The sequence below is a fragment of the Sorghum bicolor genome, chromosome 2 (genome assembly GCF_000003195.3).
Source record: "Sorghum bicolor cultivar BTx623 chromosome 2, Sorghum_bicolor_NCBIv3, whole genome shotgun sequence".
NCBI classification, from domain to species: Eukaryota; Viridiplantae; Streptophyta; class Magnoliopsida; order Poales; family Poaceae; genus Sorghum; species Sorghum bicolor.
In genome coordinates this window covers 17,257,932-17,272,686 of record NC_012871.2, presented here as the reverse complement: position 1 = coordinate 17,272,686, position 14,755 = coordinate 17,257,932, and the positions used below count along the sequence as shown (strand labels likewise).

The following is a 14,755-nucleotide window of genomic DNA, read 5'->3' as shown; positions in this document are numbered from 1 at the left end:
TTAAAGGAGTTGGTCAAATTAGGGCAACCACCTTTAACCGAGACAATTTCTTTACAGCGCCAACCTCGTTAAGGCCAGAATTAACCGTGACATTTGATCCAAGGCGGTTGCTTTGCCCGCCGCAGTTAACCGTTTTTGCCTGCCGCGGTTAAAAAAATGTAGTAGTGGATAGTACATTTAAAAGGTTCAAAACTTACACAATTAGGTTTGAAACTTACACAAATAGATCATACATAAGATAAGGCCTTACGTATAAGAGACTTCAATACTGGCTTTTGCTCTGTGCTTCCTCATTGCCATGAAAGCATGAACTATGTCATACTCTTTTACATTAGAGAATATATCATGCTCAATAAACATAACCAAACAATCATTTAGTAACTTGTTACGTACTCATACTGTTTCTCACCTTATTCTTCACTACACATGATGCAGAGAACACTCTTTCAACACACTTGTTGTCACCACTGGTAAGATCAATGTTAATTTGAGGATTAAGAAGCCCAACCATAAAGTTTATGCTTCTCGGTGTCAGCAAGCTTGATAAAGAACTCACCGAGGTTGTCCAGACCTTCAAATCTATCATCCATTCTCACATCTTCAGTACATGTACATGTACCAAATTGAAGTTCACATATAAAGTTGAAGAATCGTACCCCCGTGACCGACACATTTGTTGAGCAGCCCCCGACTGAACCCCAAGGCAGGTACGTAAGTATTCTAACTTTTTCCTTTTGAGGGTTGCATAATGTGACTAAAGATTAAGTATATGCATGCTAGATTACAAATTAAATAGTTACCTAAAGTACCTAGTTGAGCTTCAATTCCTTGTGATTGATCCAATGCCTTGTATCATTGTTTGTTCACTTTCAGTTGTCACGTAATACATGCTTAGCTTGCTTAGATCGTAGATGAATGGTGTAGCTCACTGGACTGATTAAGGACCATATATATGTGGTAGTGTGACATGAACACTTTTGTACAAACCACTCGTCTTGTATGAGTGTGACAAGCTAAGTACTTGTTGCGACAAGTTTTCCCGTGGATTCGGCGCAAGGTAGCTGGACTATGGCCTTGTTTAGTTCACCTCGAAATCCAAAAAGTTTTCAAGATTCCCCGTCACATCGAATCTTGCGACACATGCATAAAACATTAAATATAGACAAAAATAAAAACTAATTACACAGTTTGTCTGTAAATCACGAGACGAATCTTTTGATCCTAATTAGTTCATGATTGGATAATATTTATCAAATAAAAACGAAAGTGCTACAATAGCGAAATCCGAAATTTCTTCGGAACTAAACAAGACGTATGCTAAAACAGCGTCGACGAGGAATAGGGCGCTGCGGTGAGGGGTTTGCCGGAGAGGATGGTGGTCATGTTCAACGACTAGTCCATTCTCTCCTCTTCAACGGCAGTCAGTGCTGTTTTACATGAGTAAATAGTAATCTCAGAATCAGATCTACGGTTAATATTAAGCCTAATCACTAATCCAGGATGTGATCGTGACTCTCCTATCGGTCCATTTGTTTCTCAGTGGATTTGGATGAATGTAGAAAAATGGGGGCTAAGATGTCGGATCCCGGATCACTTTCCATCAAGGAAGCCACTATAAGTACAGGGACGTGTTGGAGACTCTCTCGGCAAGGAGATGTAATTAACAGACCATCATTGTTGATCCATCTCGGCGGCTAATTGTCGCCATTTCTCTCTTGCAAGCACCCCTCGAAAAAAAAAATTGGTATCATTAAACAAATGGTAGGAAGTTCTTGTTCCCAAGTTTTAAATGACTCTTTGCAGGTTGTTTAGGAACATTTTCGTTGCTCAAGCAAGTTGTTTATGAGCTCCACTCGGTACGTTTCCATCACATATTTTGTTAGGCCAGCTGCTCTCCAAGCTTTAAAATATCCAGACAACGAGACTTGTCTACTGTAAGATCAATTTCTAGGTTTGCGCACCCAAACCAGTTCAGCATCACATTTCGAGGGATCGAACGCGAATACATAGAACCGAGACAAGGCAAAATATCTGGTTATAACTTGGGACGGTATACTGCTGTCCTTCAAGCAGTTTCCTCCCCGCAACAGGGTGTCAGCCACGCAAGCAGGGCCGGGGTAACAAATGCTATCGATCACATGCTACGAAGTATCAGAAGCGAGCCGCTACTAGATTTTCTCTATCTTGTGAGACTTAACAGCTTATCTTGCTGACCTATGGTGCTTCCTGGAGTGAGTACTTGGAGCATCTTTGGAAGAGAGATACCGACTTCGGCTTTCCCTGACGGTGTACTCCACCTCAAAAGCAGAATGTGCATCATCCACATGCCTGCCAGCAAACATGAAATACTGTTACAGCTTGGAAATTAGAAGGAAAATAGGAGCGAGCAGCAGGAAAAGATGCACATTTTATTTCATGATACATACCTCCCATGCTCATTAGAATGTTTGGCAAGCCGATGATGAAGAGGCACTGGAAGATTGGATCTTTTTCTGGCATGCTCACTTGGACTTGGTGTTGACTCTTGATTCTGAAGAATGCAAGTTTTGATTATAAGAAGCTGAGATGCCATGCTTCAACAAAACTCAATGTCAAAGAAAATGATAAATCCAACTTACAGCATAGCATTCGTCACAATCACACATCACAGAAGAACTTTTAGGCATCAACTGCTGGCCCTAAGAAATGTAAGCTCCAATAGTTAGCATAAGCCAAAACAAAGTAGAAATTATATGACGTAATGCTTATATACCACCTTGCAGCAAGAATCCTCACAATGAGATGCTACTTGAGAAGTTGAAGGCGTCAGATCACGGTCCTAAGAAACAGAAGCAGCAACGATATGACAATAAACATCTAGCTGATGGCAATAAAATACTTGCAACGGAACTTTTGCACTTACTGTCTTGTAGTATGCCTGCTCACAACCGCTGATTGCAGAAAATTCCTCGCCATTGGGGTAACTGCAATTTTGACCACTCAAGTTACATTCTGGGCAAGGGCAAGTTCTATGTGCCCTCTCCTGGTATGAATGTCCATATTTGTTCCTGCAGTATGCATCCCGCTCCATGGTTTCATGCATTGCCTGCCTGTGTTTTGGATATTTACTAGTGTATCGTCTCTCATCATATTCTTCCCTGATTCTTGTCTCTGGATGTGACCGTCCATATTTATAGTTTGAGGCTACACCAGTCATACAAAATAACTGTTAATTCACGCAGAGAGAGAAAGGAAGATGGAAACAAGTTAATTTGGTTGTATACTTTGGAAACGAACCATGAACTGGAGAATCCCTTCTATAGTAAGCTCTGTATCCTCGCATAGAAGTATGCCTTTCTTCAACATCAATAGAGCGGTGGCGGCGAGAATGATTATCTAAATATGAACGCCTTTCAGGACTATAATGCCTATATCTGTCTGAGTGGTGTCCTCTACCACTATAACTTTTATCTACAAATCCTCTTCTGACGCCTAACAAGGAACTAGAGCCTTGCCAGGAATTCTTTTTGAAAGCATGCCTTGGCCTTTGCAAACTAGCTTTTATGAGAACCTGTAAATTCAAACATAGTGGTTACTGGTTAGACATTTGGATCAGATGGTAAGAAATGGCAACAGACCAAATAAATGGCTCACTAAAGTGGTTACCTTTCCACTACCTTCGCCAACACCATCTTTATTGACCATCTTAATGCAGTCTAAAGCTGACTGTCTTGTTGTAAAGCCAATAAAACCAAAATCTTTTCGTTTTGCTGTGTACATATTTCTAGCCAGTTGTATGCTATCAATTTCACCAAATTTCCCGAACATTTCTCTCACTTTGTCTTCATCCCAGTGAGGTGGTAACCCATCCAAGAAAACAGATTTCACCTGCATTGCATGACAAAATTGAAGACATTGTAAAAGGCAAGAAGGATAATGTAATATATGCTGTGCTTGCAACAAGTTCTTACAAGGTATAGATGTTTTGTTACTGTACCTTTTCCATGATCTCATCGTCTTGTGACAGAGTGTTTGAAAATGATATGTGCGCTCTAAAATCAGTTCCAAGATACAGATCTCTTTTCTGTAGTTTCACAAAAGCTGCCACAGCATCTACATGAGTCCTGAAGTCAAGAAATGCATAGCCTCTGTTTTTACCCTTTTTTTCTGGGTGCTCAATTAGATTAATTCTATCCAAGTTTTCCAACTTGAAAGGTTCCAGTTTCTCAGCTAACTGAAAAAAAGGGATCAACTGTTATATAAAACAAAATCATACTTTAACATACATTATACCAAATAAGCAAGAAACCTTACATCATCCTTTGACCAATCAAAGCATATATTTCGGACATGAAGAGTCTCATTTTCACTGTTCTTGCATATTCCACAAGCTTTTCCCTTAATCTGGAAATTTAAGTACCAGTAAATAAATGTTACCTGATCATTTAGTAAACCAATGTAGGCACATTCATAATATATGGATACAAGCATGCATTACAATAGCAAATTCACAATGAAAAGGAAATATTACTTAAAATAGTTTAGCAGGAAAATGGACATATAGTAGGAAAAATGCAAGCCTTGTATGCTTGTACCAGTGAAGAAATATATAGTCGAGACTATTCACCAAATTGCTTATATGTAATTGAAGCTGTTCCAGTTGCACTTGAGAGAGAAATGGATACATCATATTCAACAAACTTTCAGAGGGATAATTAAACATAACCAAAATGGGATGTGCACTCTCGCTGACAATTCAGTGAATAGTTTGTTTAAACATCATGATTACCAATGTCTCCAAGGCAATAAGGTGAGGCGAGGACGCGAGGTGAGCCTTCCAGCCGCCGGCGAATAAGGCAATCGCCTAGGCGACGCCATATTTTAAAAATATTAATATATAACACCACTAAAATCTAGAAGCAAATCATACCTCAATATGGTCAATTCTTAGCATGTAATACCATAGTAAGTAGTGCTACTTGAGTACCAGTGCACCACATAAAATAGCAAATCGAATCTCTCATCTCTCAATAGCACTTTCAATATGCATCTAAAATAGCAAAATATCAAATCGGAAATCTCTCATCTCTCAATAGCTGTTTCATTCCACATCTATATCCATAGAATAAATAACAAACAGAGGAGAGGCAGAGAAAGAACCATAGGAAGAGGATAGCATCTATAAAACAAAGCACTAAGAAAGAAAGGAAGTAGACAAGCAACAGCAGGGCACAGGAAACCTTCACCCTTTGAGATGACAGGAAGAAAGAGAGAGCAGAGACATACTTGGCTCAATCCGGCCTGATAGGAAGCCAGGCTCGAGCTGGCAAAAGTGAAAAACAGAGCAGAGCTTCTGGCCAACGAGGAGGCAGGCCAAGCAGCCCACCACTTATCCTTGCCCTGGGTCCGCGCAGATAGCGCGAAATCAAAGCTGCGCGCCACAGACAGGTGGACGGCATGAAATCAAAGCAATCCAGGCACACAGACAGGGCACGGGGATGCGTCGGTGGCAACTCACTGCAAGCGCACAGGGAAGAACAGAGCCAGCACGTGCCATATATTTCCTCAGTCTTCCCCTATCTTCCCTCAATCCCTCTCTATTCCAGTATTCCCCGCGTGGTTTCCGCGCGCAAATAGGGAACGGCGGAAGGGGTGATTTCTTTCCCGCGCGGGCGCTTTTCGCTAAACACGCTTGCGAGTAAGGCAACCGCCACAGCCTCCTTGGTGAGGCCTCGGACGCCTAACGAGAAAAGAGGACGCAATATGCCCACATAGCTAGGCGACCCGGACACCCAGAAAATTTTCTCGCCTGGACGACTAGGTGAACCTTTAAAACATGCCACAACTTGGACTTGAACAGTTGCACAAATATTCGCAGCGCATGCATCAAAGAGTGCATGGATGTTTATGGCTATAAAAGTTGAGCAATCATACTGCTACCTCTCATCATATTTAAAAAGATGCTAAATTAGGATACTTCTATGTGAACTAGACCCTAGACAAGGACGAAACTAGGATTTCCATAGTTAGCCCCTTTAATTTTCCTAGCATTACTATTAGTGGAATAGTAGTTCAGATCATGAACAATAACTAAATTTAAATGCAGGCTGGCCTTCTGCACATGTTGGCAGAGTATTGAACTATTGAATTCATATTTATTTAAGTACATGATATCCTCTTTTTCTTCCTTAGTATTACACTTGCTACTTAGCAGGTTACTAACTCAAACTGAATAGATGATAAAAGGAGTGAGCTTTTACCATGTCAGCAGTGCTCATAAGTCATAACCGGCTACAAACACAAAAGTTATCCTTTTTACTGATCTAGCCTCAAGTGGAGGCATTCCTTTTGCTTATTTGCCTCTGGAATGGATAAATGAACCCATGGTTCTTTAAAACCAAAGTCATTTCCAACATCATTCCTTTTTCATATTTTTGTTCACTACTTACTACGCACATTAAATTATAGATAATTCTAGCTGTGCAGGATAAATGCAGTTGACTAGTTCATTCAAGTAACACCGTAGCAGTATATGAAATTGTGTCAAAAGGTGTCAGTCAAACTAGACCTTGACCAACACCAATACACCATCAATATATGTTCATACCAGATAACCAGAACATTAAAAAATGTCAACCATTCAGATAATATGATCTTTTATAGAACTTAAAAAGTTAAATGACAATGCAGAAACATAATAATATTCCACTCTAAGAGCAATAATACCCAAGGGTGCTGGCGAGAAGCTAGACGAGATGGAATGAACTAGCAGGGATGTCTATTTTTTCTTTGAGGTAAACTAGCAGGGATGTCAGCATGGCAACAAATGCCATCAATGCTAAGTGTTTCAACCAGTGCTAACTTCACTTTAGCAATAAAAATATATTATAAGTTAGATTCTTAGCACCGAGAATAGAAGTGGCTAGGAACTACAAAAAGGTGCTACTGATGTACATGCACTAAAGTACTACATTGAATTCACCATATTTCATTTTTCTAAGAGCATAGTCTTTGTGATCTCCTACAGTATCATGCCTTGACAAACAGGGTCTTGTACTTGAGAGTTGAGAAAGCCGCATATTGAGCTCTAGATTCCAAATTGCTAACTCAGAGTACCGCCTTGACAAACAGGGTGCTGTACACTTGTACTTGAGAGTTGAGAAAGCCGCACATTGAGCTCTAGATTCCAAATTGCTAACTCAGAGTACCTGATTTCACGTCCATTAATCTAAATCCAGGATAGCAACAATCCAAAAACAAACGCATCTAATCTCAAAGTAGTTAGCAATAAAAAATTTCAAATTCCTAACTTTATCAGTTTCTGAAGTAAAAATGAATCAAGCCCATTCCCCAACCGCTAGCATAAAATGAAACGCCTCTGGAAATCAGCAAAAGACTCAATCAATTCGACATCAGTTAATTCACAGCTTTCCCCAACCAGCTTGCCCAAGTTCACCAAGCTAGCAATCGATGCAAATCTATATATCGCGGTGGTAAGATTCGATGTAATACCGTAGCCTCGCGGAGGTCGTTGGCCGCCCATCGCGCCTGCCAGGCGGCGGCGAAACGGACAAAAGCGAAGCCCTTGTTCAGCCGCTGGTCCGCTGGATCCCGCACGAGGCGCACCTCCTCGACATCTCCGGCCTCCGCCAGCGCCTTCGCCACGTCCTCCTCAGCGGCGTCCCGCGGAAGCCCGGACACGAAGACCTCGTAGTCTATCCTCTTTTTCCTCCCCTTCCCCTCCCCAATCACCTCCCCCGCCGGCGCCGTAGCAGATTCATCCTCCTCCATGATCACCTCCTCCGAAGGCTCCTCCTCCATGATCACCTCCTCCACAGGCTCCTCCTCCTCCACGGTAGGCACCGCGTGCTCGACCACCTGCTCAGCGACCTCCTCGCCGACAGCCTCCTCGGGCTGCGCCACCGGGGCAGGGGCTCCCTCCTCCTCAAGCACCTCCGTCTCCATGGGCTCCTCCTCCTCGACCTCCTCCTGCGCGACGTTGAGGTCGAAAAGAAACCGCCGCGGGGCGCGCGGCGGCGAGGAGGCCATCTCCGGCGACCGCCGCCGGCGAAGCCTAGGGTTTCGCGACGGGGCCTGCCGGGCTAGGGTTGCTGCTAGTTACTCCAATCCACTCCTCGTCCGTCTAGTAAGTAAGCAAAGCCAGCCTCGGCAGCGCGGTGCGGCGATGCGAATGCGAATGCGGCGCGGCGGCGGGCAGCGAGCACGTGGCGGCGGAAGAGCGGCAAGTTGTTATATAGCGGGGCCGTGCCGAGCAGGTGCGGTGCGGGCTGTCGCCGGAAAACGAAGGGTTTCGTTCATTTCGGCCAGACGCCCAGCCGGATGGCAGCCAAACGATAGGTGGGGCCGCCGCCGCACCGACACCCACATGTCAGTGTGCGCGCGAGGCCATTGGGGTAGGCCTGTCAGTGGTGGGCGCCCGTGGACTTTCCATCGCCGACCGTGCGTGGTTAGCGCGTGCGCCTGACGGCCTGAGACCTGAGTCATCCTGACCCCCGGCTCCGGCGGCGTGCCTTCGTGGTGGACTGCTGAATGACAGGTGGGGTCTGCTGTGAAGGCCAACCTGTCAGTGGATTTATTTCCAGCTGTGGCCTGTGGCCACTTTCTTCCGTGGTACTATCCCTGGAACTGGAAGAGAGGCTGGTGGGATCAACGTTGGTTCCAGTTCACAGAGACCGCTGGCGTATGCCAGAGACGCGTTCACATATACTCTGTACCTATAAAACAAAGCGAGAACACTAATATGGTCTAAAATCTAATTTTAACTTTTTATTTTTATAAAAATATTTTATCAAAATGATTTATGTATATTTTTATAAAATTAATTTTAAGACAAATTTATTTATATGTTTTTTAAATTTCTAAACTCAACGGCTTAAAAATTATTCATGGTTTAGGACATGTTTGGTACAGCTCACAATAGTTTCATAAGCATTTGTGAGCTGTTTTTTTTGCAAACACTTATTGCTAAAACAGCTTTACGAGTGAAGCTGTTTTTCTTCTCCTCTCACAAAGATATGAGTTGGAATAAAGTAAAAAACGGTACTGCTATCGTCCGGACGTCCGATCTGAACGCTAGCCGCTAGCGTCCGGACGCCAAGCCTTTGTAGAAATCACGCCCCCACTCGCCCCGCACCGAGAAAGAAAAAAATATATAAAAAAAAGTAGATATGGGAACCCGACTGCACCCGCCCCCACACGAAGATGAAAGGAACCGCCTCCGCTCTCCACACCCACGAGATCCCCCCCACCTCGTCGGTCCCCAGCACCTCCATCCATCGCTAGCTCACTCCCACGGCCCACCCCCAACCCCCTGCTTGGCGCTGTAACAATATGATGAAACGACAACTGAAACAACATGAACATGTTATTGCAACAACACCGAACAAATTGTTGCAGCAAATAAGTTGAACCAGTTGAAACACCATGAATATGTTATGCAATAACACTGAACAAAGTGCTTCAATAAATAAGTTGAACCAGTTGAAATACAATGAACATGTTATTACAACAACACCGAACAAACTGATGCAACAACATGAAACACCTACTGCAGACATGAGATTGAAGCAACTGAAACATACTGCAACATCACAAAGAAAGCAATACTACAACAACATTGGGATGAAGAAGTTGAAACAGTAAGAAACATATTATTGCAACAACAAAAGAACTACTACTGAAACATCTCGAATAGACTACTAAAACATCTCTAATAGACGATTGCAACACTACAAAATCCATTGTATCCGCGAGATAAAGGGAAAGAGGGGAGGCACATGGGTTGGGGGCGCCGTCGGGGGTGCAGATTGAGCCGCCTCCATGGATGGGATGGGGGATGGGCTGCCATCGCCTATTGGGTGGAGGAGACCACCACTCTACAGGATCTGCATCGTGCTCCATGTATCCACTATGGGAAGGCCAGTACTACATGGATCCACCACGGGAAAGCCACCATGGCCGGCGTCGAGGTGGGGGACGACACGCTAGGGTGGAGGACGCACATCGAGCTTGAGATGGGTAGAGGACGCCGCCTCCACAGACCCCCCCTATTGCGTGCTCGAGCTTCGGTTGAGGAGGGAGATGGGGGAAGGCACCGCACTAAGTCGAGGTCTCCCAGGTTGGGACCATGGAAGGCTGCGGTGGATTTCTGAGAGAGAGAGAAGAGAGAAGCGAATGAGAGAGCAAGTAGCAGGGGAGAGAGTGGGCAAGGAGAGCCATGCGGTAGATATTTTGAGATGAGTGGATGAGGAGAGCTACATGCAGACGGAAATGAGTGGATGAGAAGAGTCGCATGCGGATAGACACGAGCGACAGAAAGCCGAGTGAGCGGGCACCACGTCCGAAAACGGCCGGACGTCAGAGTCAAAGCATTATCGTAAAAAAAGTAGCTTATTGCAGCTCACCCTTATTTCTTTCTCTCATCTATGCATGAAGCAGTTGGTGAAGCTATTTTATCAAACATTTTTTTCCAAAACAGTTCAGCTTCACCTAGAAAGTTGCTCATGAAGCTATTTTCTAAAAAAACAGCTTTACTAATGAAGTTGAGCTGTGCCGAACGAGCCCTTATATTCTTAGGGCTTGTTTGGCATAGCTCAACTTCACTAGTAAAGCTGTTTTTTTAGAAAATAGCTTCATGAGCAACTTTCTAGATGAAGCTGAGCTGTTTTAGAAAAAGTATTTGGTAAAATAGCTTCACCAACTACTTCATGCATAGATGAGAGAGAGAAATGAGGGAGAGAGCTGCAATAAGCTACTTTTTTCAACTTCATTCCAACTCATGTCTTTAAGAGAGGAGAAGAAAAACAACTTCATTCATGAAGCTGTTTTAGAAATAAGTATTAAAAAACAGCTCACAACAACTCATGAAGCTGATGTGAGCTGTACCAAACAGACTCAAACGACTTTCTTTATAGGTAAGAAGTAAGTATATATAAACTGAAATACGAGATGTCTATCCGGGGTCGCAACATGTTAGGGCATGTGCAACTCACACGTATCTAAACAGATAGCGTATACAATGAATTGTCTGTTTTGTTGTCTATTAATTTTTTAATCCTTGTATGCAGTCATGATTAAGTGTAAATATGATTTGCCTATACCATTGTATTGTTCATTGATAGGCCAAACATAAATAATTATATTTATATATGAAAAAGCAACTTAATAAAAAACTCATACAATAGGATATTTATTTGGGTGTCTATAAACTTTTAAATACTTACATATAATCATGATCAAACATGAATATAATTCATGGACATTACTGTGTTGCTTCTTGATACAGAATAAATCAAGCATCAGTAAGATAAATATATAAAAATAATTTGGGTGGCCGGCCCTTGGATTTGATGGGGAGTATTTATACTCCTTCACCTCGTCTATGGGAGGTCTCTGTTGACGGTCCTTAAGTATCAAATTTAATTATCAAATAAACAAAGAAAAGGATCCAAATGAAATCAACATCTAGACTTAGGGTTTTATCTGACAGAATTCCACGAGTTTTGGTGTTTGTTTATTTCTGCAGGGGGTTATCAGGAAATACGGAAGAAAGGCCCACACGTCGGGATTACATAGAGATATTAACAAGCCGCGCAATTATCTTACATCTAGAAGACTCCAGAAGCCACGAGACCGAAGCGGAGACGAAACGGGGCCAGAGACAGGGCACCCGCCCTGTTCCCCTGGGCGCCCACCCCCTCCCTGAGTCCAATCAGGACTCTGCTTCATGGGAGATCTCCACCGACCTAAAGGATGAATCTAAACCATACAATCTATGTCGATTTGATCCAACGGCCCATATTCACTTGAAGGGACTATAAAACCAGACCCTCTGGCCCCTGGAGGAGAGAGCCTCTCAACCCTAATTCATTATTCCTCAAGAGAGAAGAAGCCCCTGATCAAGATTAGAGCCACCACATCAATTAGATATCTAGATTAGCATAGCTACATAGGATTAGAACTAGAAGGAGTCAATCTTCGATTGGTTTTCGGATCTGTCAAGAGGATTCTTGGTAATTCTCTAATTGTGCTTCTAATTGCTTTCTAATTATCTTTGTTCTTCAATATTATGAATATGACTTTGTTCTACTTCAATATATTGCTTATGACTTTGCTCTATTTGCTTATATTCAATATTATATTGTTCTTAGTATATCATAGTTATGTACTTGGCTTAGTTATATTGGATCTATATACATGCTTAGGATCGTATAGCGTTTATCCATCGGATCCATGGGTAAATGATAGATATTGTGTAGGCGTGGTGCTTATACCGTATTTATCTGCGATTGTACCCAATGTGCCAGATCGTGGGGTAGTTCGTGATAGTGACAACTTCATTGATTCTTATATAGTCCCCCTCTCGTGTATTGGGCTGGCAGAGCAATATTATTACAGGGGAGTGATTGCTATGTTTCTCATATTCCTTGCTAATATCACTATGCATGGGCGTAGTCTTGTCTCACAATGATTGCTAAGTATGCTTGCACTAACTATGATAATGCTAGACTATATAGTTGAGAATAACTTAGGAAATATTCTTGTAGTTCGTTCTAATTCTATGCTAATGACTTTCTAGAGTATCTAATTGAGGTGCTTATCATATTTATTATGTGGCTAGTTATGATCAGATTAATTATCTTTGTCACTATTCATTACTTCATATATCTTTTATGTGACACTTACCCCTGTATGAAAGAGTTAGATAATTGTTCTCAATTACATATGCAATGATAGATACTCAATCTCATATTCTATTCTGTAATCACTATTGATGATTGCTAATCCCTTCCCAGTGGTAAAAATATAAATAACGATACTTGGAATACTTCCCAGTTAAAATGCTACATCGGTATTAATCTGTGCGCTTGCAAATCCCATTCATTATTTATTTAGAAGAGCAATTGCATATTTCAATACCGCGTCTCTCATGTCATGCTGGGGATGACAACTTGGCTTAAGTGGTATGAGGGATAGGTTTGGTATTTTTGGCACCGTTACTAGAATTAGGAATTGTCTACTTTTGGTAGTGATGTTAAGAATACCCAACAGTCTCTTGCCCATTTGATCAGCTGAGAAACACCTTGTGGTGCAAGAGAGAAGCAAGAGCCTAGAGAGGATTGAGAATTAAGTGATTTCTTGAGTGAATCCTTCTCTAGTTGAGTTCCAAGAGTTCAAGTGTGCATCCACCACTCTCTAGAGCCTTGTTTGGGTCAAGTGAGAGTTCTTTGCTTGTTACTCTTGGAGATTGCCATCACCTAGATGGTTCGGTGGTGATTGGAGGCACGAATACCGCCCGGAGTTCTTATGGGTGGCTCGTGTCAAGCTTGTGAGCGGTTTTAGACGATTCACCACGACGGAGTGTCGAAGAATCAGCTCGTAGAGAGCACTTGGTCCTTGCGCGGACCAAGGGGGAGCAAGACCCTTGCGCGGGTGCTCCAACGAGAACTAGTGGGGACTGGCGACTCTCCGATACATCGGCTAAACATCGCCACGTTCTTCTTGCTCTCCTCCCTTACTTTCTAGCATTTACATTGAGCTTTTACATTCCTAGAATTGCCATGCTAGAATAGGATTGAAATTAGGTTGCAAAACTTTTATCCGGTAGCTCTCTATAGGCACAAGGGTTTGAAAGGTCCTTGTTTGGTTTTGGTAACTGAGTGACAACTTAGGTGGACTAATAGTGTTTATGTGAGATACACAGGAGATTAGTCCACAGGTGATGATGTGATGAAGAAGGAGCTCATTGTAGATGAGACATGACATGGAGTCATGTGACCAAGGTGGAGAAGATCAAGATGAGGCTTGGCTCGATGGACCGGTTGCAAGAGTGAAGGGCAAGTCAGAGGCTTTGAAGCGAGGGACTGCGTGTGACGGTGAAGCTTGAGCAAGACTTGGCGCCGATGGACCGAGGCAACAGTGAAGAGCAAGTGAGGTCAAGATCGATGAACCAATACGGTCACGTGATGATATGAAGTGGATCATATCATTTGGTGATTGGTTGGTGCATGTGTTGCATCAACATTGGAGGAGATGGAATGGAAAGCGCAAGGCAAAGGTATAACCTAGGGCATTTCCATTTCACCGGTTATAGGTGTGTAGAGAAGTTTATGACCGGATTTAGGATAGATGGCCGTACTATCAAGAGGGGCAAACTTGTTTGCATATCGGTCATCTAGTGCCACTTGAGCGATCTAACTTTGCATACGTGTTAGGATCAAGTGGCGTGGCAAGTTTGAGAGGCTAACTCCTTTGAGAAAATGTTTGTGAAAAACTAACACACTTGCACTTGGTGGTGTGAACTTGTTGGTGTTGGCACACTTTGCAAAGGAGGTGGAGTTCCTAGGGTAGAGAGGGGTTTGGGTTCCTCTCTCCCTCCCGGATTCGGCGCTTTTGAGAAAATTAAGTGCATATTTTCTATTGCGTCGGTGGGAAATTTGGAGAAGTCGTGGAGTGTTTTTCTCACCGGACGTAGGCCGTGGAGGCACTGGACGCTGTGCTTGAGCGTCTGGTGCACTGGCAGCTGCTAGCACAGGTGTAGAGTGCGCACCGGACGCTAGCACCGGACGCGGACAGGATACTGTTCGAGCGTCGGGTGGTGCATGACGTTAGCGAGTGCGTGCGAGGTGTTTCTGACTGAAGAGCACCGGGCACTGTGCGTTCGGTGGCTTACGTCTGGTGACCCTGCAAGTTTGCGGAGCTCTCTGCGCATGGGTCCGGTGTGCACCGGACGCATCCGGTGTGAAGCAGTAGAGCG

At 43.3% G+C, this 14,755-nt stretch overlaps 1 protein-coding gene across 2 annotated transcripts; it reads right to left on the bottom strand.

The window, feature by feature from the left end:
• Positions 1,909–8,360, bottom strand: LOC8057976. 2 transcript variants are annotated; one of them, XM_021454058.1, is made up of 10 exons: positions 7,492–8,360; positions 4,294–4,383; positions 3,977–4,213; positions 3,646–3,867; positions 3,277–3,550; positions 2,903–3,183; positions 2,756–2,818; positions 2,619–2,678; positions 2,427–2,530; positions 1,909–2,328 (listed from the first exon to the last, which is right to left on the bottom strand). In XM_021454058.1, exons 1-10 carry the CDS (start codon positions 8,026–8,028, stop codon positions 2,202–2,204), a joined length of 1,995 nt encoding a protein of 664 aa, XP_021309733.1. In that variant the 5' UTR covers positions 8,029–8,360; the 3' UTR covers positions 1,909–2,201. The 2 variants fall into 2 exon arrangements, with proteins under 2 accessions (XP_021309733.1, XP_021309734.1); XM_021454059.1 differs by lacking the exon at positions 1,909–2,328 and having other exon boundaries at positions 2,414–2,530.